This window comes from Phyllobates terribilis, unplaced genomic scaffold, assembly GCF_046119375.1.
Source record: "Phyllobates terribilis strain yellow unplaced genomic scaffold, ASM4611937v1 Scaffold_7__3_contigs__length_470593459, whole genome shotgun sequence".
Taxonomy (NCBI): domain Eukaryota; kingdom Metazoa; phylum Chordata; class Amphibia; order Anura; family Dendrobatidae; genus Phyllobates; species Phyllobates terribilis.
In genome coordinates, this window is record NW_027362767.1 from 164,918,487 (window position 1) to 164,944,779 (window position 26,293).

The 26,293-nt window shown below is 42.2% G+C and overlaps 1 protein-coding gene across 1 annotated transcript; it reads left to right on the forward strand.

Annotated features, from left to right (window-relative positions):
* The first annotated feature begins 19,886 nt into the window (after positions 1-19,886).
* Positions 19,887-20,819, forward strand: LOC141155428 (olfactory receptor 2G3-like). The gene has a single exon (XM_073642293.1). It carries the CDS (start codon positions 19,887-19,889, stop codon positions 20,817-20,819), a length of 933 nt encoding a protein of 310 aa, XP_073498394.1.
* Positions 20,820-26,293: the final 5,474 nt, after the last annotated feature.

Below are 26,293 nucleotides of genomic sequence, written 5' to 3' on the forward strand. Positions count from 1 at the left end.
TGGCCGTGTCAGCTTCTCACTTTTTGGATTTTAGAAGGGCATGACATGCCTATATCTGTGTCTCCCCCTCCTTTTACTCCTCCACCTCTTTTATTTTCGCATGACTATATGTACTTGTCACTTTTCCATGTGTTAGTTATGTCTTCTGAGCAGTTTGTCAGCTTTTGGACACCTTTGAAGGTGTTTTCTATGTGTTTCTATGTGTTTTTGTTTGCCTGCCATTGTTTTTAACGGTGTTCGAAGGTGTTCGACGAACAGTTCGACGAACAGTTCGGCGAACACACGGGTGTTCGACGAACCGAACCGAACTCGAACACTACGGGGGTGGCTCAACACTACAGATAACACGAGTTGGGTCATCTTTATCGATCTGAAAAAATGCCCAGGCTATGCAAGGCTTAGCACCCATGCGACCTGAAGAGCCACCACGACTTGTGGTGAGAGGCAGAGTTGTGTTTGAGGATGCAGTTGTTGACGTGCTTCCAGTACTACGTCTCTGTCCAGGAAGGCGCAACCTGACCTCGTCGTCACTAGCATCTTCCTCCACCTCCTCTGCTGACCTCATCTCTTGGCTGACTGTGGGTTGACAGTAAGTGGGATCTCCAACCTCATCATCATCACCCTGTGCGTTATCACACCCGTCGTCCTCAGAGCCAACCTGTTCCTGCCCTGACAAAAAACTAAAGTTGTCGCTCCAATCAGGTATTTGAGTCTTATCATCGTCTTCCTCATTGTCTCCACCAACAGGAGTTACAGTTTGGGAATGAGGGTGTACATTATGGTCAGAACCTTCTGCGTCTGGTCCTGGATCCGACTCATAAAGATTCTGGGCATCAGTGCAGATCATTTCCTCGTCTGGATTCACAGAAGCGCTGGAGTCGACCTCTGATTCCCAGGCTATAGTATGAGTAAACAGCTCTGCAGACTCAACCATCTGTTCTACCTCATGCTCAGACGGGCAGCTGGAGATTTGGGAGCTGTGAGGAAGCAAGTGCGATTGGGGTGACACCTTTGAGGACTGGAGTATTTGTGATGTTGAAGTTGATGTGGAGGAGAGCCCACTTAAAGGAGCACTTGATATCCGTTGAAGCACCTGCTGTTTTTGTGCCTCATCTGGAATTTGTAGCGATTGGCGTGGCCGTAAGAAAGGGATCTTATCACATTGTCCGCTAAAAGAAGTAGACATTTTAGTTTGGCTGGAATATGGTCTTTCTTCTGCAGATGTTACTGTTGCTTTAACACCTACCCCACGGACACAACCTTTTTTCCCCTTCCCAACACGCCTATTCCCCTTTCCACGAGCAGCAGGCCTTTTTCCACTCATTTTGGTGGTTAACTAATTCACAACTCTGGAGTTGTTTGCACAAAAAAACAATGGATGGTAACCGAGCAGAGCTGAGTGGCCAAACTGTGTTATTAGGCCAAAACTATTGGCTGGGTTAGATGCAGAAAAAAATTATATTCAATTTGCAACCTGATGGAGGTCAGTATAGATGGACTAATACAACAAGTCCCACGCACAGCTAGAAGCCCAATATTTTTTCAGAGGTAGATGCAGAAAAAAATATATTCAGTTTGCAACCTGATGGAGGTCAGTATAGGTGGACTAATAGAACAAGTCCCACACACTGCTAGAAGGCCAAATATTTTTTCAGAGCTAGATGCAGAAAAAAATTATAATCAGTTTGCAACCTGATGGAGGTCAGTATAGATGGACTAATACAACAAGTCCCACACACAGCTAGAAGCCCAAATATTTTTTCAGAGCTACTGTAGATGCAGATAAAAATTATTTTTAATTTGCAACCTGATGGAGGTCAGTATAGATGGATTAATAGAGAAAGTCCGACACACTACTAGAAGGCCAAATATTTTTTCAGAGCTAGATGCAGAAAAAAATTATATTCAGTTTGCAACCTGATGGAGGTCAGTATAGATGGATTAATAGAACAAGACCCACACACAGCTAGAAACCCAATATTTTTTCAGAGGTAGATGCAGAAAAAAATATATTCAGTTTGCAACCTGATGGAGGTCAGTATAGATGGACTAACAGAGAAAGTCCCACACACTACTAGAAGGCCAAATATTTTTTCACAGCTAGATGCAGAAAAAAATTATATTCAGTTTGCAACCTGATGGAGGTCTGTATAGATGGATTAATAGAACAAGACCCACACACAGCTAGAAGCCCAATATTTTTTCAGAGGTAGATGCAGAAAAAAATATATTCAGTTTGCAACCTGATGGAGGTCAGTATAGATGGACTAATAGAATCATGCTATGCCCAAAAGATTTTACTTCACTAGGTGCAGTAAAAAAATTGGTATTCTATACACAGGTGGTATATCTTGCAACACAGATAGGCTACTCAACTGACTAACACACTCTGCAATAGGCCAAAAAGGATTAGCTTTGCTAGATTCAGCCAAATGCTGTGAAAAAAACTTGCACAGCACTGGCACAGACCTGCCTGGCAAAAACTGATAGGAACTGATGTAACCTAGTCCTGAAAAGGACTCCAATTACAATTAGTCTTTACTCCCACAACCTATCTATTTAAGAGCACTGACCTGCCTGATAAAAGTCATAGGAAATGCTGTAACCTAGTCCTTAAAAGGACTGCAATCACAACTATTCCCTACTCCCAAGCTATCTGTATATTTGTGCGAAAATTGGCTTGAAATTAACAAGGTATAGCGCACACAGCAACAGCGGTGCCGTCTAACACGCAGCTGCAGCAGTGAGAAAATGGTGGCGACGGGGAAAATGGCTTGGTCTTATAGGGCAAGGACATGTGACATACACTGCCAATGACACATGCCCTTGCTTGTGTGAAAAAAAGCACTTCGCTCCGTGTGTGCGCTGCTGATAGGCTGACAGATTGCACCTCCCCACTGTAAATGCGGGAAAGAGGAAAAAAAATGGAGATCTTCATTGTTCCTGCAGAGATCCATCCCCTGCCCCTCCCCCCACCCCGCTGTACACTCAAACTGCGTATTAACATTAATTTTCATCATTACTGAGAAAAAATCCAGTTATGATTTTGGTGCACGAACAGTTATCGAACATAACCTCGAACAGCCGAATTTTTCTCAAATTGTTCGTGTTCGCCGAACGGCTCGAACACCGCCCAAAACAGCTCGAATTTGAGATTGGCGAACAGTTCGAGTAGAACAACGCTCATCTCTAGTAGGCATATCAACATCCAAATCTACCATAAAGAGAAGACTGCATCAAAGTAAATACAGAGGGTTCACTGCACGGTGCAAGCCACTCATAAGCATCAAGAATAAAAAGGCTAGACTGGACTTTGCTAAAAAAACATCTAAGAAAGCTAGCACAGTCCTGGAAGAACATTCTTTGGACAGATGAAACCAAGATCAACCTCTACCAGAATGATGGAAAGAAAAAAGTATGGTAAAGGTGTGCTACAGCTCATGATTCAAAGCATACCACATCATCTGTAAAACATGGCGGAGGCAGTGTGATGGCTTGGGCATGCATGGCTGCCAGTGGCACTGGGTCACTAGTGTTTATTGATGATGTGACACAGGACAGAAGCAGCCGAATGAATTCTGATGTATTCAGAGCCATACTGTGTGCTCAGATCCAGCCAAATGCAGCCAAACTGATTGGTCGTCGTTTCATACTCCAGATGGACAATGACCCAAAACAAAGCCAAAGCAACCCAGGAGTTTATTAAAGCAAAGAAGTGGAATATTCTTGAATGGCCAAGTCAGTCACCTGATCTCAACCCAATTGAGCATGCATTTCACTTGTTAAAGACTAAACTTCAGACAGAAAGGCCCACAAACAAACAGCAACTGAAAACCACCGCAGTGAAGGCATGGCAGAGCATCAAAAAGGAGGAAACACTGCGTCTGGTGAGTTCAAGACTTCAGGCAGTCATTGCCAACAAAGGGTTTTCAACCAAGTACTAGAAATGAACATTTTATTTACAATTATTTAATCTGTACAATTACTTTGGTCCCTTTAAAAACAGGGTGGCACATGTTAAGGAGCTGAAACTCCTAAACCCTTCATCCAATTTTAATGTGGATACCCTCAAATGAAAGCTGAAAGTCTGAACTTCAACTGCATCTGAATTGTTTTGTTTAAAATTCATTGTGGTAATGTCTAGAACCAAAATTAGAAAAATGTTGTCTCTGTCCAAATATATATGGACCTAACTGTATATACTGTGTATATATATATATTTTATATTTTTGAAAACTTTTTTTTTACTTTTTACTTTCTTCTATAGTCTACAATATGAAACTAGAAGCAGCACTTGCCTGATCGGCTCTCCTGCATATGGGCAATGAGCAGATCACCTGTATGCAGAAGATATGCTCACTTGCTGTGAGCGCAGACCACTGGACGGTGCTCATAGCAATCTGGGCATGACAACCACAGGGGTCTGATGCAGACCCCTGGTTGTCATTCCAACCCATCGGTGACCCACGATCATGTGACGGCATTACCAATGGGTAGGGTAAGTGACGCGCATCATGTTTGAGCAAGTTAAATGCCGCTGTCAGGAATGACAGCTGCATTTAACTAGTTAACAGCCGTGGGTGGATCGCGATTCCACCCGCGGCTGTTGCGGGCGCATGTCAGCTGTATACATCAGCTGACATGTGCCCAGTTCAGTGCGGGCTCAGCGACGGATGCTCGCTGAACCGGGGGTTCTGACGTGGTGCATACTATTACGTACCATGTAGGAAAGGGGTTAAAGAGATTTGCTACAATTTCTATTGCTAGTTTATTCTCTTAATAGGATATCAATATATTATCAGTGAGAGTTCTAGGGTTTGATATCCTACCCTAACACAAAGCCAGTGATGAACGAGTATGTTCTGTTAACCCTTTTGGCGAGCATGCTCAATTGCTCGCCGAGTATCTTCAGCGTGCTCAGCCGTTATGTTTTAGTCACTTTGTGCGCATGATTTGTGACTGCTTGACAGCTTTAATACATGAATACCAAAGAAACAGGCATTACTCATTTGTATTAAAGCTGTCAAACAGTGGCAAATCATGCGCACGGCGTGACTCAAACATAACATCCGAGCACGCTGAAGAAACTCGGAAAACACCCGAGCACGCTGGTAAATCTCGAGTAACGAGCATGGTCGCTCATCACTAAAAGCCAAACATTGAAAATACTCTTTAAATATAAAAACACAGAAAGTGGATATAATATAGACCATAATTATATTGAAATACCAAAGACTGGATGAGTGCAAACCTTACCAACCCTAGATGAAGCGGTAGAGGTGAAATATGAATTAGGCAAGGGTGGTGTCATGGGTGTGTCAGAAGTGACATACAGTCGCCCTGCAGTTGGTTGCAGGAGATCTCTACGTTTAGCATTACAGACATCTTCTTAGAGAATGTCTCCAGGACCCAGCGGCTACATTCCTCTGGCTAATTAACACCCTGCCTGGGTGTATAAATACCTGCTGTATTTCAGAGGAAGGTGCCGGCGATATTCATTACTACTTGTGAAGGCTTTAGCAAGAGAAGTACTGCTTCCTCTCTGGAGCTTGAGGACGTGTGTGCATTTACCTTGAGTTCGTCTGAAGCTAAGCAATTTCCCCATTTGTCCATCCCATCTGTCTATAGTGTTTAGTGGAGATCGACTAGTGCTCATGTCCTCCCACCTAGCCTTAGCCAAACGCCAGGGAAAAACAGGGCGAGGTACGAGTGCAGCGATTGGTGAAGAGCCAATACAGGGACGTTAGAGGAGACAGGGTGACGCTAGATCAACCTAGGAAGTCTCCGATTCCCCTCTTTTCCTAGAGTCTGGGCTCCCTTTCCCTCTTCCCTTTGTGTTGCACTAAGTATTTCCCACACTTTGCGTGACATTATCGCCGGCCGACCACATTTTGAAAAGGAAAAAAAAGACTGACACTTTGTTTTTTGCTTTTTTTTCCCTTTGTGTGTTTTTGTGTGTGGACTTTTTTTTCCTTTCTCCCTTTGTATGGGTACTGTTGCAGAGCTCACAGGCAGTTCGGTTGTCTGTCCCTGGAGGTGAATGACCTTCGCTGTGAGGTTCAGCAGCAACATCAGCGGCTACTAGTCACTAATGTGGGGGTCTTTGCAGGTAGGCCTGCCCAGCCTGAAGCCAAGGTTGCCCTTCCGGACAGGTTTTCAGGAAGTAAAGACAAGTTTTTTGTATTCAAGGAGGCCTGCAAACTGTATTTTAAACTTCGTCCTTACTCCTCCGGAAATGAGGAGCAACAGGTTGGTATTGTGATCTCTCTACTGCAGGGAGATCCTCAGTTGTGGGCATTTTCTTTACCGCAGGACTCTGTTTGTCTCCAGATTGTGGAGGGGTTTATTGGGGCTCTGGCCCTCATCTATGATGACCCTGACCGAGTCACCTTGGCTAAGCCTAGGCTACATAGCTTTTAGCAGGGGAATTGGTCAGTGGAGACGTACAGTTCGGAATTCCGTAGATGTGCAACGGATTCCAAATGGAATGTCTCAGTCCTTAGAAGTCAATTTTGTGATGGGCTTACTGAAAGTTTGAAAGATGCCTTGGCAGTATATGAAACCCCTCAGTCCTTGGAGGCTACCATGTTGTTGGCCATAAGTCTCGATAGTCTCCTTCGGGATGGACGGACGAGACCACCTTCTCTGGTGCCTTTTGTAGGGGTTGTGTACCTCTGTCGGCGGAGCGGTCTGGGGTTCAGCCAGTACTGGGGGCAGTGGAGGAACCCATGCAGTTAGGGGTGTCTCTACATCATACATCTCCCCGGAGATTTGCAGGAAAAAAAGCGTATTTTTTTTTTGTGGGAAAAAGGGACATTTTGTTCGGACCTGTCCTTCAATTCCTAAACAAAAGTAGACTTGATTAACTCTTGCAAGTCTGGAGTTGGATAAACAAGGGGTGCATTTGTGGCCAAACTGCAGTTCCCGCTTTGTCCTGACAGCACAGGTGGTGCTAGAGAGCAAAACCGAGAAAATTTCTGTTTGGTGTCAGTGAAGCTGGAGTCAGCATGGTGGATGCTGAGTTTGTGAAAACTCATGGTCTTGCTTGCTGTACTTTGGATAAAACTATTTCCTTTTTTGTCATCGACTTGGCGCCACTTGCACAGAAAATATTTAATTAGATTGTACATAATGTAAAACTGAGGATGGGGTCAGTTCATTGTGAAATAATCCCTTGCTATGTTCTGGACAATCTTTCCACACCAATTGTCTTGGGCATCCCGTGGTTTGTTAAACATAATCCGTTGGTGGATTGGAAAGCTGGGGAGATTATTGAATGGGGAGATTACTGCCATGAGAACTGTTTAGATATTTCCCTTGCTACTGTCTCTACAAAAATATTACCTGCTTTTCTGTCTGTTTTTTGAGGACTTTTTTTTGAGAGGGGGTCTAAGGTTTGCCTCCTCATCGTGCTTATGACTGTCCTATTAACCTGACCCCCGAAGCTAAACTACCGAAGTCCAGACTGTATAATCTTTCTGGCCCTGAGAGACAAGCCTTGAAATATTTCATTGTGTAAAGTCTGGAGAAGGGACATATCAGATCCTCATCTTCGCCCATGGCAGCAGGGTTCTTAACCCCTTTAAAGCCCATGACATACTAATACGCGTCTGTGCCTTGGGACTTAAGAGCCTGACCCGTATTAGTACGTCATCGCGATCGCACGCACACACAGGCTGTGTGGGCGCAATCGCCACCGGGTGTCAGCTGATTGTCACAGCTGACACCCGGTACTATGTGCAGGGAGCGGTCCCGCACAGCTCCCGGAACATTAACCCCCTGCAATGCTGCGATCGAAGTCGATCGCAGCATTGTGGTGGCTAAGGGGAGGTGATCGCAATACTCACCTCCTCTTCCGGCCTCCAGCGCTATCTGCCGCGGATTCCCGGGTGTTGCCATGACGACCCGATGTCATGAAAACATCCGGGTCACCAGATAGCTGGAAGATTGTTTGGTCATGCGCAGTGCATGACCAAACAATCTTCTTACTGTGCAGTGCTGACTGCCTGCATGGTACAGGGATGGTGCCAGAATTAAAAAAGTGAAAGTCCCAGAGTGGGACAAAGTAAAAAACAAAAAAAACTTTCAGAAAGTGAAAAATTTTTTTTTAATTTTTTTTTAAAAATATAAAAAAAAATAAAAAAAATAATCCAACAAAAATAAAAATATAATGTTCCCATCAATAAATATTATTATGAAGAAAAACAAAAACAATAAAAGTACACATATTTGATATCTCAGCGTCCGTAATGATCTAACCTATAAAACTATCCCACTAGTTAACCCCTTCAGTGAACACGGTAAAAAAAAAAAAAAAAACGAAGCAAAAAACAATTCTTTATCATCATACAGCCAAACAAAAAATGGAATAACACGTAATCAAAAAGACGAATATAAATAAAAATGGTATAGCTGAAAATGTCATCTTGCCCCACAAAAAACAAGCTGTCATACTGCTCCATCATCTGAAAAATCAAAAAGATATAGCTCTCAGAATAAAGCGATGCAAAAAAATAATTTTTTCTATAAAATAGCTTTTATTGTGTAAAAGCACCAAAACATAGAAAAACGATATAAATGTGGTAGCACTGTAAACGTACTGACCCGAAGAATAAAACTGCCTTATCAATTTTACCACACGCATAGTAAAATAAAAAAAAACTATTCCTGAATTGTTGGTTTTTGTTTATTCTGCCTCCCAAAAGCTGGAATAGAAAGCGATCAAAAAGTATCACGTGCCTGAAAATGGCACCAATAAAACCGTCAACTCATCCCGCAAAAAACAAGCCATCACATGACTCTATCAGCCAAAATATGGAATAATTATAGCTCTCAAAATATGGCGATGCAAAAACTAGATTTTACAAAATATGTGTCCTTTAGTGTGTGACAGCTGTCAATCATAAAAACCCGATATCATTCTGGTATCTCTGTAGTCGCACCGACCCGAAGAATAAGGTCGTATAATCACTTATACCGCACTAGGAACGGCTAAAAAATAAACGCTACAGCTGGGGCTGGGGTTAGGGTTGTGCTAATGTTAGGGTTGGGATTAGGGTTGTTTTTTTTTTCAAAAGTAAAAAAAAAAAAAAAAAAGATGACGATATGGCAACTAGTGTGGAACGCAAGTGCTCGCTACTTGAGTTTGCATCGGGTGCTCTGGTATGCATTGAGTATCGTGGGTGCTTGAGTGACATGCTCGAGTCTCGGCCCCATATGCTTCGCGGCCAAAAATACCTCACGGGGATTGCCTGCCATGCACGAGCGATCCCCGCATGTTTTTTTGGGGGTGTCTAATAACCGTGAAACATGCGGGCGGGGACTCGAACGTTTCACTTGAGCACCCGTGATACATGGTGCATACCTGAGTACCCGATGCAAACTCAAGTAGCGAGTACTTGCGCTCAAGACTAATGACAACTTATTCAATATGATGACCTAATGTCATCAAATTCTCTGTTGTACCTCTGGGTTCAAAATGTTCACTATACCCCTTGATAAAATCCTTAAGCGGTGTAGTTTCCAAAATGGGGTCACTTGTGGGGGGTTTCAACTATTTAGCCACATCAGGGGCTCTCCAAACGCGACATGGCGTCCGCTCTCAATTCCAGACGATTTTGCGTTCAAAAAGTCACACAGTGCTCCTTCCATTCTGAACTCTGCCGTGCGCCCAAACACAGTATTTTCCCCACATATGGGGTATTGGCGTACTCAAGAGAAATTGCACAAAAGTATTTGGGGTCAATTTTCTCCTCTTACCCTTGTGAAAATAAAAAAATTGGGGCTAAAACATCATTTTTGTGGAAAAAGTTTGATTTTTTTTATTTTCACGGCTCCATGTTATAAACTTCTGTAAAGGACTTGGGGGTTCAAGGTGCTCACCACACACCTAGATAAGTTCCCTGGTCTAGTTTCCAAAATGGTGTCACTTGTGGGGGGCTTCCACTGTTTAGGCACATCAGGGGCACATCTGTTAATTATTCAAGCAAATTTTACAATCAAAAGGTCAAATGGCACTCCTTCCCTTCCGAACCCTGCCACGCCAAAACAGTGGTTTTCCCCCACATATGGGGTATCTTCTAACTCAGGAGAAATTGCACAACAAACTGCATGGTGCAATTTCTTCTGTTACCCTTGTGAAAATGCAAAAGTGGGGGCTGAAAAACATTTTTGTGGGAAAAATGTGAAATTTTGTTTTTACGGCTCAATGTTATAAACTTCTGTGAATAACCTGGGGGTTCAAGGTGCTCACCACACATCTAGATAAGTTACCTGAGGGGTCTAGTTTCCAAAATAGTGTCACTTCTGGGGGGTTTCCACTGTTTAGGCACATCAGGGGCTCTCCAAATGCTACATGGCGTCCGCTAATTATTCAAGCAAATTTTACATTCAAAAAGTCAAATGGCTCTCCTTCCCTTCCGAACCCTGCCGTGCGCCCAAACAGTAGTTTTCCCCCACATATTGGGTATTGTCTTACTCAGGAGAAATTGCACAACAAATGCATGGTGCAATTTCTCCTGTTACCCTTATGAAAATTCAAAAGTGGGGGCTGAAAAACATTTTTGTGGGAAAAATGTGAAAATTTTATTTTTACGGCTCAATGTTATAAACTTCTGTGAAGTGCCTGGGGGTTCAAAGTGCTCACCACACATCTATATAAGTTCCCTGAGGGGTCTAGTTTCCAAAATGGTGTCACTTCTGGGGGGTTTCCACTGTTTAGGCACATCAGGGGCTCCCCAAATTCAACATGGCGTCCGCTAATTATTCAAGCAAATTTTACATTCAAAAAGTCAAATGGCGCTCCTTCCCTTCCAAACCCTGCTGTGCACCCAAACAGTGGTTTTCCCCCACATATGGGGTATCTGCTTACTCAGGAGAAACTGCACAACTAATTTTTGGGTCCATTTTTTCCTGTTACCCCTGCGAAACTAAAAAAAAAATGGGTCTAAAGTAACATTTTTGTGAAAAAAGTTAAATGTTAATTTTTTTCTTCCAGATTCCAAAAATTCCTGTGAAGCACCTGAAGGGTTAACAAAGTTCTTGAATGTGATTTTGAGCACCTTGAGGGGTGCAGTTTTTAGAATGTTGTCACTTTTGGGTATTTTCTGTCATAAAGACCCCTCAAAGTGACTTTAAATATGATGTGGTCCTTAAAAAATGGTTTTGTAAATTTTGTTGGAAAAATGAGAAATCGCTGGTCAACTTTTAACCCTTATAGCTCCCCAATAAAAAAAAGTGTTGGTTCCAAAATTGTGCTGATGTAAAGTAGACATGTAGGAATTGTTATTTATTAACTATTTTGTGTGACATATCTCTCTGATTTGAGGGCATAAAAATTCAAAATTTTCAAAATTTTTGCCAAATTTCCATTTTTTTCACAAATAAGCCCAAGTGATATCGAAGAAATTTTACCACTATCATGAAGTACAATATGTCACGAAAAAACAGTCTCAGAATCAGGGGGATCCGTTGAAGCGTTCCAGAGTAATTACCTCATAAAATGACAGTGGTCAGAATTGTAAAAATTGGCCTGGTCATTAACGTGCAAACCACCTTGGGTTGTAAAGGGGTTAATTGTGAAGAAAAAAGATGGCGGTCTACATCACTGTTTAGATTTCCGGGAATTACATCAAATTATCATCTGTGATCCATACCCTCTTCCTCTGATTCCTGATTTGTTCAGCCAGGTTCTGGGAGCTAATGTAATTTCTAAGTTGGATTTAAGTGGAGCCTACAACCTGGTTAGAATCAGAGAAGGGGACGAACGGATTACAGCGTTCATTACCCTGGAAGGACATCTCAAGAGTCTGGTTATGCCTTTTAGTTTGACCAATGCACCTGCGGTATTCCAGCATTTCATAAATGATATTTTCCTTTATTTGATGGGGAGGTTTGTGGTGGTTTATCCGGACAATATTTTTGGTTTACTTGCCTGATTTTGATACTCATCGGGGGCATGTTAAGCAGGTGCTCCAGATATTAAGGGATAGCAAACTTTATGCCAAACTGTAAAAATGTGTTTTCGCTGTTCAGGAGATGCAGATTTTGGGGTACTTGCTGTCATCTTTGGGTTTTTGGATGGGTCCGGAGAAGATCCGTGCAGTCCTTGATTGGGAACTACCCGAGAACCTGAAGTCTCTACAACGTTTTCTGGGCTTTACTAATTTTTACCAAAAATTCATCCAAAATTACTCTGTTATTGTGAAACCCCTTACTGACATGACTAAGAAGGAGCTTGATTTTTCCAAATGGTCTGATGTTTGTCTCCAGGCTTTTTCTTCCTTAAGAATCATTTTGTCACTGCACCTATTCTCAGTCAACCCAATGTTTCCAACCCTTTATTGTGGAGGTTGATGCGTCGGATGTCGAGGTTGGGCCTGTGTTGTCTCTAGGTTCGTCCCCTGGTAAATGGTGTCCATGCACCTTCTTTTCTAAAAAATTGCCTTCGGCTGAGAGAAATTATGACGTGGGTAATAGGGAACTTTTGGCGATAAAATTGTCGTTCGATGAATAGCGACATTTGTTGGAGGAGGCTGTCCATCCTATTACTGTTATTACTGACCATAAGAACCTGTCATATCGCCAGTCAGCTAAACGTCTCAACCCAAGGCAAGCCAGATGGTCCGTGTTTTTAACTAGGTTCAATTTTGTTGTTACTTTTGGTCCAGGGGTCAAAAATTCAAGGCTGATGCTTTGTCCCGGAGCTTCCCTGGTGGCGTTGACCATGAGAACCCTGCCCCAATTTTACAAAAAGGGGTAGTCATTTTGGCACTGTATTCTGAACTGGAGGGTGAGGTGTTGGAGGCTCAGGGGGACGCCTCTGCCTCCTGCCCTTCAGGAAGGTTATTTGTACCATCTAATCTGCGCCGCAATGTAATTAAGGAACATCATGAATCTGCACTTGCTGGGCATCCAGGTGGTAAGGCAACTGTGGACATCCTCTCTTGTCGTTTTTGGTGTCCGGGGTTGCATCAGGATGTGATTGAATATGTAGCTGCTTGTAGTAATTGCGTGCATTCTAAGGTTTCACATACCCGTCGGTCTGGTACTCTTCTTCCGCTACCTATCCTTAGTAGGCCATCATGGACACACTTGTCCATAGATTTTATTGCTCACCTACTGGTTTCTGCAGGCAAAACGGTGGTTTTGGTGGTAGTAGATAGGTTCAGCAAAATGGTTCACTTCGTTACATTGCCTGCACTTCCAAATGCCAAGACACTTGCGCAGGTGTTCATAAATGACATTGTGAAGTTTCACGGGGTTCCCTCTGAAGTGGTGTCAGATCGGGGAACCCAGTTTGCTTCCAAGTTCTGGAAGGCATTCTGTTCTCGACTGGGGGTGCAGCTGTCCTTTTCCTCTTGTCTTCCACCCTTACTCGAATGGTCAGACTGAGCGTGTCAATCAGAATTTGGAGACCTACCTCAGGTGTTTTGTCTCCGAAAATCAGTAGGATTGAGCATCCTACTTACCGCTGGTAGAATTTGCCATTAATAATCATCGTTAAGAATCCACTGGCAAGTCACCGTTCTTCAATGCATACGGTTACCACCCACAGTTTGGTACCTTTAGTGGGGGAGAAGCTTCAGGAGTTCCTGAGGAGGAACGGTTTGCTTCATCACTCTCCTCGGTATGGTCGGCTGTTCTGAATAATTTAAAGATCATGGGAGACAGGTATAAAGGTAAGGCTGACAGAAAACGCTTGAAGGTCAGTCAGTGCGAAAAATTGGGAAAACTTTGAAAGTGTCCTAGCAGCTATTTTACCATGAAGGCCTGCTGCACAAAGTCTCCTCTTAACATTTGTTGAAGAGATGTGTCTGCTGCTAGAACTCTGTGTGGCATTGACCTGGTCTCTAATCTGAGCTGCTGTTAACTCGGATAAACATCCTCAGAAGCAGAGGTGACTCTTGGTCTTCCTTTCCTGGGGCGGTCCTCATGTGAGCCAGTTTCTTTGTAGCGCTTGATGGTTTTTGCAACTGCACTTGGGGACACTTTCAAAGTTTTCCCAATTTTTCGCACTGACTGACCTTCATTTCTTAAAGTAATGATGGCCATTCGTTTTTCTTTACTTAGCTGCTTTTTTCTTGCCATAATACAAATTCTAGCAGTCTATTCAGTAGGACTATCAGCTGTGTATCCAACAGACTTCTGCATAACACAACTGATGGTCCCAAACCCATTTATAAGGCAAGAAATCCCACTTATTAAACCTGACAGGGCACACCTGTGAAGTGAAAACCATTTCCGGTGACTACCTCTTGAAGCTCATCAAGAGAATGCCAAGAGTGTGCAAAGCAGTCATCAAGCAAAAGGTGGCTACTTTGAAGAACCTAGAATATAAGACATATTTTCAGTTGTTTCACACTTTTTTGGTAACTATATAATTACACATGTGTTAATTCATAGTTTTTATGCCTTCAGTGTGAATGTACAATTTTCATAGTCATGAAAATACAGAAAAATCTTTAAATGAGAAGGTGTGTCCAAACTTTTGGTCTGTACTGTATATATATAAAATACCCAAAATAAACAGAATTCAAAGTGCCAAGTGCTGGTTAAAAATAGGGGACAGGGAAGCCCCCACCATGATTCTTAGTTTGCATAGCATAACTCACCGTAGAATAAATTTACTGCTGGAATATATAAGAAGGGGTTGGATATCCACCTGTGGGGCACACCACATCCCCCTCCACCCACTCCAACGCACGTTTCGAATGTCATTTCACTCCACCGTGAATGATAATTCATTATAAATCTGACCTAATTATCCGTCTCCTTTTTAGCCTTAGTTGTCAATAATGATTGTCCGGTGGTGTTCTTACCTTTATAATAGGCTCTCTGGACATTATCCATTCTGTTTCCAAGTTGTATGAATCTTTTTGTTAAATCTGTTGCTTGATCCTCAAAGGTTTTTTCTTGGTCGCAGATGTGCCGGGCCTGAATGAATTGTCCCATGGGGATAGCACGAATCACATGATTCGGATGGCTAGATCTAGCATGTAGGACCGCATTCACACTTGTCTCTTTTGCGAAAAATATTCGTATGAAGTTGCCTCATTTGGTCTGCTCTTATGGTCAAGTCAAGGAAGTCCATTGAATATTGGTCAGTGTGATGATGAGTCAATTTGATGTTCCATGTATTCTGATATAGATATGTAGGGAATCTTTCAAGCTATTCCCGAGACCCCTGCCAAATAAGTAAGACATCGTCAATAAATCTCATCCATGAGATCAATGATCCCAAGGTGGTATGTTCAATAATTTGGACATATTTCCGCTCCAAAAAAACTAAAAAAAGATTTGCATACGAAGGGGCCCATGCTGCGCCCATCGACACACCTCTTTTTTGCAGATAATACTGGTCTTTGAAGATAAAATAATTGTGAAACAGGACAAACTTCAAAAGATCCATCTATAGTTCCACCAAGGATTTATCCAAACCTCTTCCTGAGAGGCAAAATTTAGTAGCAGTTATCCCGTGCTAATGTTGGATGCAAGTATATAGCGATTCAACATCTCAAGTTGTTAGAAACATATCTGGATCCATATGAACCCCATCCAATCTTTGTAAAACATCAGTACTATCTCTGATGTAGGAGGGGAGCTCATTTACAATAAGATTAAGATAAAAATAAAAAATTCTGGAGATAGGTTCTGAAAGCTCCCATTACCCAAAAGAATGGGGCATCCAGGGGGATCATGTAACCTCTTACGGACCTTAAGCAGTAAGTATAGTGTAGGTATCGATGGTTGTTCTACCTTCAGGCCCATCCAAATGTCATTGGTAAGTATACCCCCATCATATGCTGTATCCAACATCCAAAAGAATTCTCTCTGAAATGCTGCAGTAGGATCCCCAGGAAGACGTGGATAACAATCTACGTCACCTAGCTGTCTTAAGGCCTTCTTTTCATACTGCGCCACTGGCCATACCACCACATTTCCCCACTTGTCAGCTGGCTTAAATACAACATTTTTCATTTTTTTTGTAGTTCCGCAAGAGCCTTCCTTTGACCAGAATTAAGGTTGTTAATCTTCTTAGAGGCTGTCTCTAGGACCCAGCGGCTACCTTCCTCTGGCTAATTAACACCCTGCCTGAGTGTATAAATACCTGCAGTGTTTCAGAGGAAGGTGCCGACGATATTCATTACTACTTGTGAAGGCTTTAGCAAGAGCAGTACTACTTCCTCTCTGGAGCTTGAGGACGTGGGCGCATTTGTCTGGAGTTCATCTACAGCTAAGCAATTTCCCCCTTTTTGTCCTCCCCTACTGTTCTATAGTGTTTAGTGAAGGTCGACTACAACCCCTGGCAAAAAGCAGATCACAGACATGGCACAAAACTAAAGTAATTTTAAATGGCAACTTTAGGGCTTTAAAAAACACTAAAAGAAATCAGGATAAAATATGTGGTACTCAGTAAGGGGAATATTTTTCAGATCAAGCAGAGGGAAAAAATTATGGAATCACTCAATTCTGAGGAAAAAATTATGGAATCATGAAAAACAAACACACAAAATAACACTCCAATACATCACTAGTTTTTTGTTGCACCACCTCGGGCTTTAATAACAGCTTGCAGTCTCTGAGGCATGGACTTAATGAGTGACAAACAGTACTCTTCATCAATCTGGCTCCAACTTTCTCTGATTCTGTTGCCAGATCAGCTTTGCAGGTTGGAGCCTTGTCATGGACCATTTTCTTCAACTTCCACCAAAGATTTTCAATTGGATTGAGATCCGGACTATTTGCAGGCCATGACATTGACCTTATGCGTCTTCTTTCAAAGGAATGTTTTCACAGTTTTTGCTCTATGGCAGGATGCATTATCATCTTGAAAAATGATGTCATCATCCCCAAACAGCCTTTCAATTGATGGGATAAGAAAACTGTCCAAAATATCAATGTAAACTTGCGCATTTATTGAAGATGTAATGACAGCCATCTCCCCATCTACCTGACATGCAGCCCCATATCATCAATGACTGTGGAAATTTGCATGTTCTCTTCATGCAGTCATCTTTATAAATTGCATTGGAACGGCACCAAACAAAAGTTCCAGCATCATCACCTTGCCCAATGCAGATTCGCGATTCATCACTGAATATGACTTTCATCCAGTCATCCACAGTCCATGGTTGCTTTTCCTTAGCCCATTGTAACCTTGTTTTTTTCTGTTTAGGTGTTAATGGTGGCTTATGTTTAGCTTTTCTGTATGTAAATCCCATTTCCTTTAGGCGGCTTCTTACACTTCGGTCACAGACATTGACTCCTGTTTCCTCCCATTTGTTCCTCATGTGTTTTATTGTTAATTTCCTGTTTTGGAGACATATTGCTTTAAGTTTCCGGTCTTGACGCTTTGATGTCTTCCTTGGTCTACCAGTATGTTTGCCTTTAACAACCTTCCCGTGTTGTTTGTATTTGGTCCAGATTTTAGACACAGCTGGCTGTAAACAGCCAACATCTTTTGCAACATTGAGTGATGATTTACCTTCCTTTAAGAGTTTGATAATCCTCTCCTTTGTTTCAATTGACATCTCTCGTGTTGGAGCCATGATTCATGTCAGTCCACTTGGTGCAACAGCTCTCCAAGGTGTGATCACTCCTTTTTAGATGTAGTCTAATGAGCAGATCTAATTTGATGCAGGTGTTAGTTTTGGAAATGAAAATTTACAGGGTGATTCCAAAATTTTTTCCTCAGAATTGAGTAATTCCATAATTTTTTCCCTCTGCTTAGTCTGAAAAAATTACCCTTACTGACCACCACATTTTTAATCTTGATTTCTTTTAGTGTTTCTTAAAGCCCTAAAGTTGCCATTTGAAATGACTTTAGTTTTGTGTCATGTCTGTGATCTGCTTTTTTTCAACAACATTAAACAACTGAATGAACATCCTCCGAGTCCGGTGGTTCCATAATTTTTGTCTTGGATTGTAGTGCTCATCTCCTCCCTTCTCTGGCCTTAGCCATACGCCAGGGAAATACAGGGTGAGGCACGAGTGCGGCGATTGGTGAAAAGCCAATACAGGGACATTAAGGGAGACAGGGTGACGCTAGATCAACCTAGGAGGTCTCCACTTCCCCCCTTTCCCTAGTGTCTGGTCTCCCTTTCCCTCTTCCCTTTGTGTTGCACTAAGTCTTTCCCACACATTGCATGACAGGTGGCTGCCTGCATAGCATGGACCTTTATTATATTTCTATTTTTTTTGCATTTTTTAAGTATTTGGAGTACTTGTTAGAGATCCAATATGGTTCTGTGACTTGTTTTACTGAAATCAAATTATATTTTTTATACAATACATCTGTACAATACCCTTTCTATGCAGGAAGCCTACGTTCCCTCTTTATTCTTAAATTTGACCAAAATTTCCCAATGAGGCTCCACTGGGTTGGTTTTGGCATTGACATATTATTTAATTACTAGTGATGAGCAAATCTACCAAAATTCTAATTTATAAGTTCACTTGAGTTGTTGGTTTTGGCATTGACATATTATTTAATTACAAGTGATGAGCAAATCTAACAAAATTCTAATTTGGAAGTTCACTTGAGTTTGGCCAAAAAATTCTATCCAAAGCATAACAAACGTAGGGTGAAAAAAATAATAATTCTGACTTCGCCATTCACCTGTCCTAAAGCTGCAGCACCAGGTCAGTTCCTCTGCATAGTTTCCTTTGGCCTCTTAGAGGTCTACTCAGCACCCAAAGCCCAGGCATAGAGTGAAGACACATGAAGTGCTCATTGTGCACATTACAGAAGGAAAGAAGTGACAGGATGTAACTGTGCAGAGAAGCAGACGGAAAAGTTGAGTTCATTGAACAGGGGAGCGGCAAGGTTTTTTATTTCCATTTCCAAATTTCTACTAATCAATGAATTCACACAAGGTGGATTCAGGATAATAGAACCTGCATGTTGATTGGCTCTGTAAAGAGCGCCAAACATGCAGGGAGGGGATCCGAGCATCAGCCAGAGCATCTTGCAAGTACTCGGCGAGCTCAGAGCATCTCAAGTACTGAGATGCTCGGGCGAGTACCGAGTACTTGCGAGTATGCTCGCTCATCACTAGTAGTAAGCTCAACACAGTCCTGGTATTTTATGATCTGTGGTTGATCTGACAGTAAATCATTTAGATTACCTTTCCATTTTCTAAGAAATCATTTAGAGCAAAAAATCTAAAGAGGAAAAATAGATTGACCGATGCAAACTCCAGGAAAGTCAAGAGTGCTAACTGTGACTAAGTGTATGATGTATTTTTATTTCTATAATTTTTTTATTTTTTTCTTTTGAAAAACATAAACTCTCACATATCACAATGTTCTTACACCATAATAAAACAAAGATATTTCAATAATCACAATTGTATTGTTGAACAATAGAAAATTGTGATTTTCAAAGTTACCCAACTTTTTAACTCAAATAAAGTCTGTCTATAATAAATTGTATACTGGTGTATGGACCTCGCAAAGTTATAGGAAGTAGTAGTTGACAAAAAGGTGCAAAGTTTAAACCATTGTTTAGGGTTGTCTTTAAATTTATGTTAAGTATTGAGTTTAAAAAAGTTTTCTAGTACAGGAAGCCCATCATAAAATCTATTTTTAGGACATTCTAGAGTGGTTCACTGGTTTGGGATCATCATCTCTCAGCACAAAGTGGCTACAAGATTCATTTTGCTCTATGGAGGACACAACATGGATTGCTTATTGATTACAAAGATCCCCAAAGCAAGATTTGATTTCTCCTGTGGTCAAGCTGAAGAATACTAGATTTTGAATTGTCCCACATATGTCAGCTAATTGCTTGAGCTCCAAACAGTAGAACAATCTGTAATCATCTTATTTTCGTGTGACCTTACTAATAAAATGTGTTAATCCAAATTGGACAACCCAATTTATTTATGGAACACATAAACCAAACTTCTTCAATCCGCTTCATTCTACTTGGCTTGTCTGATGTCCCTCATCTCCAGGTTGTTTGTGTTTTTGCCCTTATAGTGATGTATCTGGTTACATTATCTGGAAACATTCTACTGATTTTTGTGGTGACGATGGTCCCAAAGTTACACACTCCTATGTACTTCTTCCTCAGTAACCTCTCTATTATCGACATTAGTTTTTCATGCACCATAGTTCCAAAGATACTCATAAACACCCTATCTACAGACAAAAGTATCTCCTTTCTCCAATGTGCCATCCAGATGTACATCCATATGGTCCTAGGAGCAGCAGAGAGCCTTTTACTTGCTGTCATGGCTTACGACAGATTTGTGGCCATTTGTAGACCATTGCATTATAAATCCATTATGAATATTAGGTTTTGTATTTATTTAGTTGCAATTTCATGGACTGTTGGCTTCATGAACTCCTTCATACTTGTGCTTCCTACCTTGAACCTTCCATTCTGTGGATCCACCCATGTCAATCATTTCTTCTGTGAGATACCTCCATTTCTCTTAATGTCTTGTGTAGACACCCGACTCAACGAGATGATAATATATATTTCGGCCGCCATCATTGTTATGTCTTCTTTCTTTCTGACTGTGATTTCATATGTCCATATAGTGACCACAATCTTGAAAATACATTCTATAAAAGGAAGGTACAAGGTGTTCTCCACATGCGCCTCCCACCTCCTTGTCGTAACTCTCTACTATGAGACCATTATGATCATGTATGTTAGACCACACTCCACACACTATCATACTATGGATAAGATTATTTCTCTTCTCTACACCGCAGTGACTCCAATGTTGAACCCGTTTATTTACAGTATGAGGAACAAGGACTTCATAGGCGCCATATACAAGTTGCATGACCAAGTTTGCTTCTAAGATTGATTCCTTTGAGAAGTGGCAGATATTTTTAAATTAGAAGTAGGTTGGAATCAAATTACCTAAAGTTAAGCATTTAAAGGAGTTGTCCACTTTGAAATAATATTTTACATGGTCAGAATATCGTCAAAAAAGGAAGTGATGACTTGTTGATCCAATGCCTTCCTTGTTTTGATGCTTTCCCGGTTGCCTCTTTGGTTCTTGGTCACTCTTGACATAGAGGCAAAAACAACTTTGTCAATCACAGGCTGGAGTGATAGCATGACTTAGCTAGTGATTGATTGCAGATAGTCACACTTCTTGGATGGTGGGTGCAAAAATCCATTCTTCAAAAAAAAAAAGAAAAGCCACGATTACCCCAAGTCATATATTAACTGTCCTAATACCCCGAGCTTCCATCACATTTATCTTGAATATTGATCCAAAGTTATAAAGTTATCTATACATGCCCACGGGCCAGCATGCATTGTTATAGAAATGATTGCAAATCTATAAGAAATCTCATAATTAACCAAGAGTTTGCTATCTAACAAGTTACCTATACATGACTCTTATGCAGCTGACCCACTCCTCTGGATACAGGTAATTAAGGAAAATTATAATGGTTAGCAGATGTGAGGCCAATCTTAGTTTGAATGCATAAGAATATTTAAAATCTTACCATGTGTCAAAGTTGACCTCAGTCTTTGAATAAGGGCAGATAACGGACTGGGTCCAGAACTGTGAGCACCGACCCAGGGAAGCTATTAAATGTGATTTCCAGCTCAAGGAAGGGAGGCCACACATTGGCTTGTATAGAATACAAAGTCACAAAGGAAGAAACACAAAAACTGAGCATGGAATACATATAGCACTGAGGTCAACTTTGACACATGGTAAGGTTTATATTTTAGACAGAGTAGGACTATCCCGAATGGGGTCACCGTGTGTAGTGGGATGGCTTTTACACTATTTTTGATCAAAAACAGTATTACTAAGAACCCTATGTTATTTAAATGCACTTTTGCTTCTTCTTTTTTTTACAGCAGGGTTTGTGTTCATTTCAGGACTCTGACACCCCTTCCACTACAGGCAATCCACCAGATGGAGCTTTAACTTGGAGTCACCACATTAAAAAAAATTGTTAGCAACATCAGCAGCAGCAGCTACAGCGGGCACAGAAGCCACGACAAAGGTGTCACAGACTGCAATAAAGTGAGATCAATACAGCACACTAGAAACTACACCATCGCCTAGTCTGCCCAGTCTGTGACTGGGGTGCAAAAGTCATTGGAGATCCATGATTTGTTCATCTTGATGAAAGTTAGGTGGTCTAGACTTTCAGGGGACAGCCAGATGCGCTTATCCATCAGGAAACCAACAGCAGGGCTGAAGACATGCTCTGAGAGAATGCTGGCTGCCAGGCATGTCAAAACCTCCAATGCGTGACAGGCAAGCTCAGGTCACTCTTTTATTTTTGAAGATCAAAATGCAAAAGGGTCCAAAACACCCCCCTGACGTCATTGATGTTGAGATACTCCAGCACAATCCTCTTCAGTCGTTCACTACATGTCAGATGTGTACTCCGTTCTGCTGGTGCATGGGCTGGTCTAAAAAAATGTGTGAAACAACTCACAGAAATTGCTTCTGCCACTTACACTGCTGCTGCTGTTAATGCTTTTGCGATGGCGACTCAGCGTTCTCGGGGTTGGAAATCTAGAATTGCGATGCACACTGTGTGCCTCACTGCTGTCTTGGGGAAAACCACTCAAAGCACACCTGTCAACAGGATTGTGCTCAGTAAACTACATCCACTGTCAGGTGGGCGCCGTTACACTGATTAAAATGATACCTTGGTTGATGAAATTGTTCTAGTGTAATCTTTACTTTCAGTTTGGAGATAATGATATTCTCATGCTCCAGAAGCAGGCCACATTTCAGCTTTTAATTGTTTTGTGCCAATAGTGTGCTCCATCCAGGAGTCCACATTTCAAAATATAAATTCTTTGTGCTATTAGCATGCTACAGAAAAAAGGCCATATTCCTGCATATAAATATTTTGTGCTACTATGACACATTTCAAAATCTAAATGCTTTTTGCTGATACAAGTCCACATTTGTGCATAGACAGAGGTGTATCTAGACTTTCTGGCACCCGGGCAAGAATTCAGTTTGGCCCTCCCCAGCACATTTGCGACTTGAACACTTAGTCACTAGTGTTGAAAGAGCACTAAAATGCTCGGGTGCACGGGCCGAGCTCACCATGATACTCGGGTGCTCGACCCAAGCAACGAGCCCAATGTTAGTCTATGGGAGACCCGCCGAGCATTTTTGCGGCCGCACCCCCGGCAGTCTGTAGAAAACCTAAAAAGTGCCCAAAACGATAGTGACAGTGCTCAAATGACATGGGGACAGCATGGCGATCGCCCCAGGAAGCATCTTTGACCCCCAGGTCACTGCTGTCAACAACGTGGTCAGAGGTATTAAGCCACTTTTACGGGCTCACAATAAAACGTTCAAAAACGAAACTGAAACTGTTTTCCTGTGAAATATGTTAAGGAACATTCTTTCCAGGGTAAAGACTTGTGTATAAGGTAAAATAAATAACCAAAAACAAAAACACTCCTCCACACCTTGGGCTATGTTCACAAGTAGCATTTTTTATGCGTTTTTGCACTTTTGTATTGCTTTCAACCGTGACAAATGCATTCACCGGGAAATGTCATTTTAACATTTTACAACCTTATCTGGCCATGGGAACAGCATGGGGAAGACCCCTGGAAGCATCTCTGACACCTAGGTCACTGCCTAAAAGTGTGCCCATCATTAGTGATTTTTGCCGCATCAGAAGATGCAGACTTGCAACTATCCCCGTGCAAGTCCTTGTCCCAGGGCAGTGTTCAATTGTACCTCCCCCATTCCTTGCAATGCAAGCGCAAATATGCAGCCAACCACCCACCCGCAGGCTGCAATACTATACTGTTAGCTTGCACTTGAAATGGGGCCTTTTAGTTTGGAGGAGGCCGAAGCGGGCCACTACCTCATGGCCACCACTATTTGTCCCGGGAACCTTCCCCACCCTTTTCTTAGCCTGGCCTGCTTTAGGGCAGCATTGAACGAGCCCACCAGAGAACCAGACTCCTCCGGTGGGCCCTGACTTCTCATTAGGGGAGTTGAGAGTGCCAAAGTGAGGAGCATGATGATGATGATAGAAGTTAGCATCTGCTTTGTTTTCTTGGAATGCAAGCATAAGTGTGCAGCCTGCCACCCACACACCCCCAGGCTGCAATGCCATACTGCTAGCTTGCTTGCACTTGAAATGAGACCTTTTAGGCTTGTGGAGGCAGACGCCGGCCACCATGTGATGACTGCGTCGGCGACCTGGTATCCATACTCAGTCCCCAGCCGCCTGGCGGTCGGGTGTCCACACACGGTCTCCAGCCGCCAGGGGGCGGCCGAGTGTCCATACTCGGTGTTCAGCCGCCCCTATTTGTCCCAGTGTGCCTTATACACAAGCGCGCATAATAAAACATTACCTGTGCCCTCCCCAGTGCATTTAGTGGGAAGGACAGCATAACCACAAACATGTGGAAAAGTGAATGTGGCCAGGGATGGTCCGTCTCACTCACGCCTTCACACTGGGTTAATATTGTGGAAGCTAGGACGCAGTGGGACACTGGGATGCAACACATCCTCCAGACATAGAGGATTGCAGGTCCTGGGTCAATCAGGCTTCAACACAAAGTTCAGAAGGTAGACAGCAGCAGTGGTCGGCCTCCTACACAACGAGTAAATTATTCATGATCATGAGGCCATCCATCTCCTTAGCTTTCTGTTCCTTGGAATGCAAGCACATGTATGTAGTTGTGGCTAGGCCTGAGGTGGTCAGCTTTTTGGCACATATCCTACCTCCTTCGAGGATTGCTGGATGTTTTCCTGCTACTATCCCAGTTCTATGACCCCCGTTAAAACAAAGCTTCAGGTGATGAATGATGGATGAGGTGGTGGAAAAGGAGAAAGAACAGGAGAAACAGGGACCATTCACATCAATATCAGGCCAGTCAACCACACATAGAATCATAGAATCATAGAATGGTAGAGTTGGAAGGGACCTCTTGGGTCATCTGGTCCAACCCCCTGCTCAAAGCAGGATTCACTAGATCATCTCAGACAGATGTCTGTCCAGCCTCTGTTTGAAGACGTCCATTGAAGGGGAACTCACCACCTCTCGTGGCAGCCTGTTCCACTCATTAATCACCCTAACTGTCAAAAAGTTTTTTCTAATATCTAATCTGTGTCTCCTCCCATTTAGTTTCATCCCATTGCTTCTAGTCTTTCCTTGTGCAAATGAGAATAAAGATGATCCTTCTACAATGTGACAGCCCTTGACATATTTGTAGACAGCTATTAAGTCTCCTCTCAGTCTTCTTTTTTGCAAGCTAAACATTCCCAAATCCTGCAACCGTTCCTCATAGGACATGGTTTGCAGACCAGTCACCATTCTGTTCGCTCTTGTCTGAACTTGCTCCAGTTTGTCTATGTCTTTTTTAAAATGTGGTGCCCAAAACTGTACACAGTATTCCAGATGAGGTCTGACCAAAGAGGAGTAAAGACCGATAATGACTTCACGTGATCTAGACTGTATGCTTCTGTTAATACATCCCAGAATTGTATTTGCCTTTTTTGCTGCTGCATCACACTGTTGACTCATGTTCAGTCTATGATCTATTAGTATACCTAAGTCTTTTTCACATGTACTGTTGCTTAGCTCTATTCCTCCCATTCTGTATATGCTTTTTTTATTTTTATTGCCCAGATGTAGTACTTTGCATTTTTCCCTGTTAAAAACCATTCTGTTGGTTGCTGCCCACTGCTCCAGTTTATTTAGGTCTTTTTGAATCCTCTCTCTCTCTTCTCTAGTATTAGCTATCCCTCCTAGCTTTGTGTCATCAGCAAATTTAATCAGTTTACCCTCAATTCCTTCATCTAAATCATTGATAAAGATGTTGAACAATACAGGTCCCAGGACAGAGCCCTGTGGTACCCCACTTGAGACATTCATCCAGCTGGATGTGAAGCCATTTACAACCACCCTTTGAGTCCGATCACTAAGCCAGTTATGAATCCACCTAACAGTTGCCTGGTCCATTGCATACTTGGTCATTTTTTTAATAAGGATGTTGTGAGATACTTTGTCAAATGCTTTGCTGAAGTCAAGATATACTATATCTACAGCATTTCCCTGATCCACCCAGTCAGTGATTCTGTCATAGAAGGAAATTAAGTTAGTCTGACATGACTTGTTAGTTACAAACCCATGCTGACTCTGGTTAATCACTTCATTCTTATCCATGTACTTACATACATGTTGTTTAATAATCTGTTCAAAGATCTTTCCTGGTATAGAAGTCAGACTCACCGGCCTATAGTTCCCTGGGTCCACCTTCTTCCCCTTTTTGAAGATAGGAACAACATTTGCTCTTCTCCAGTCTTCT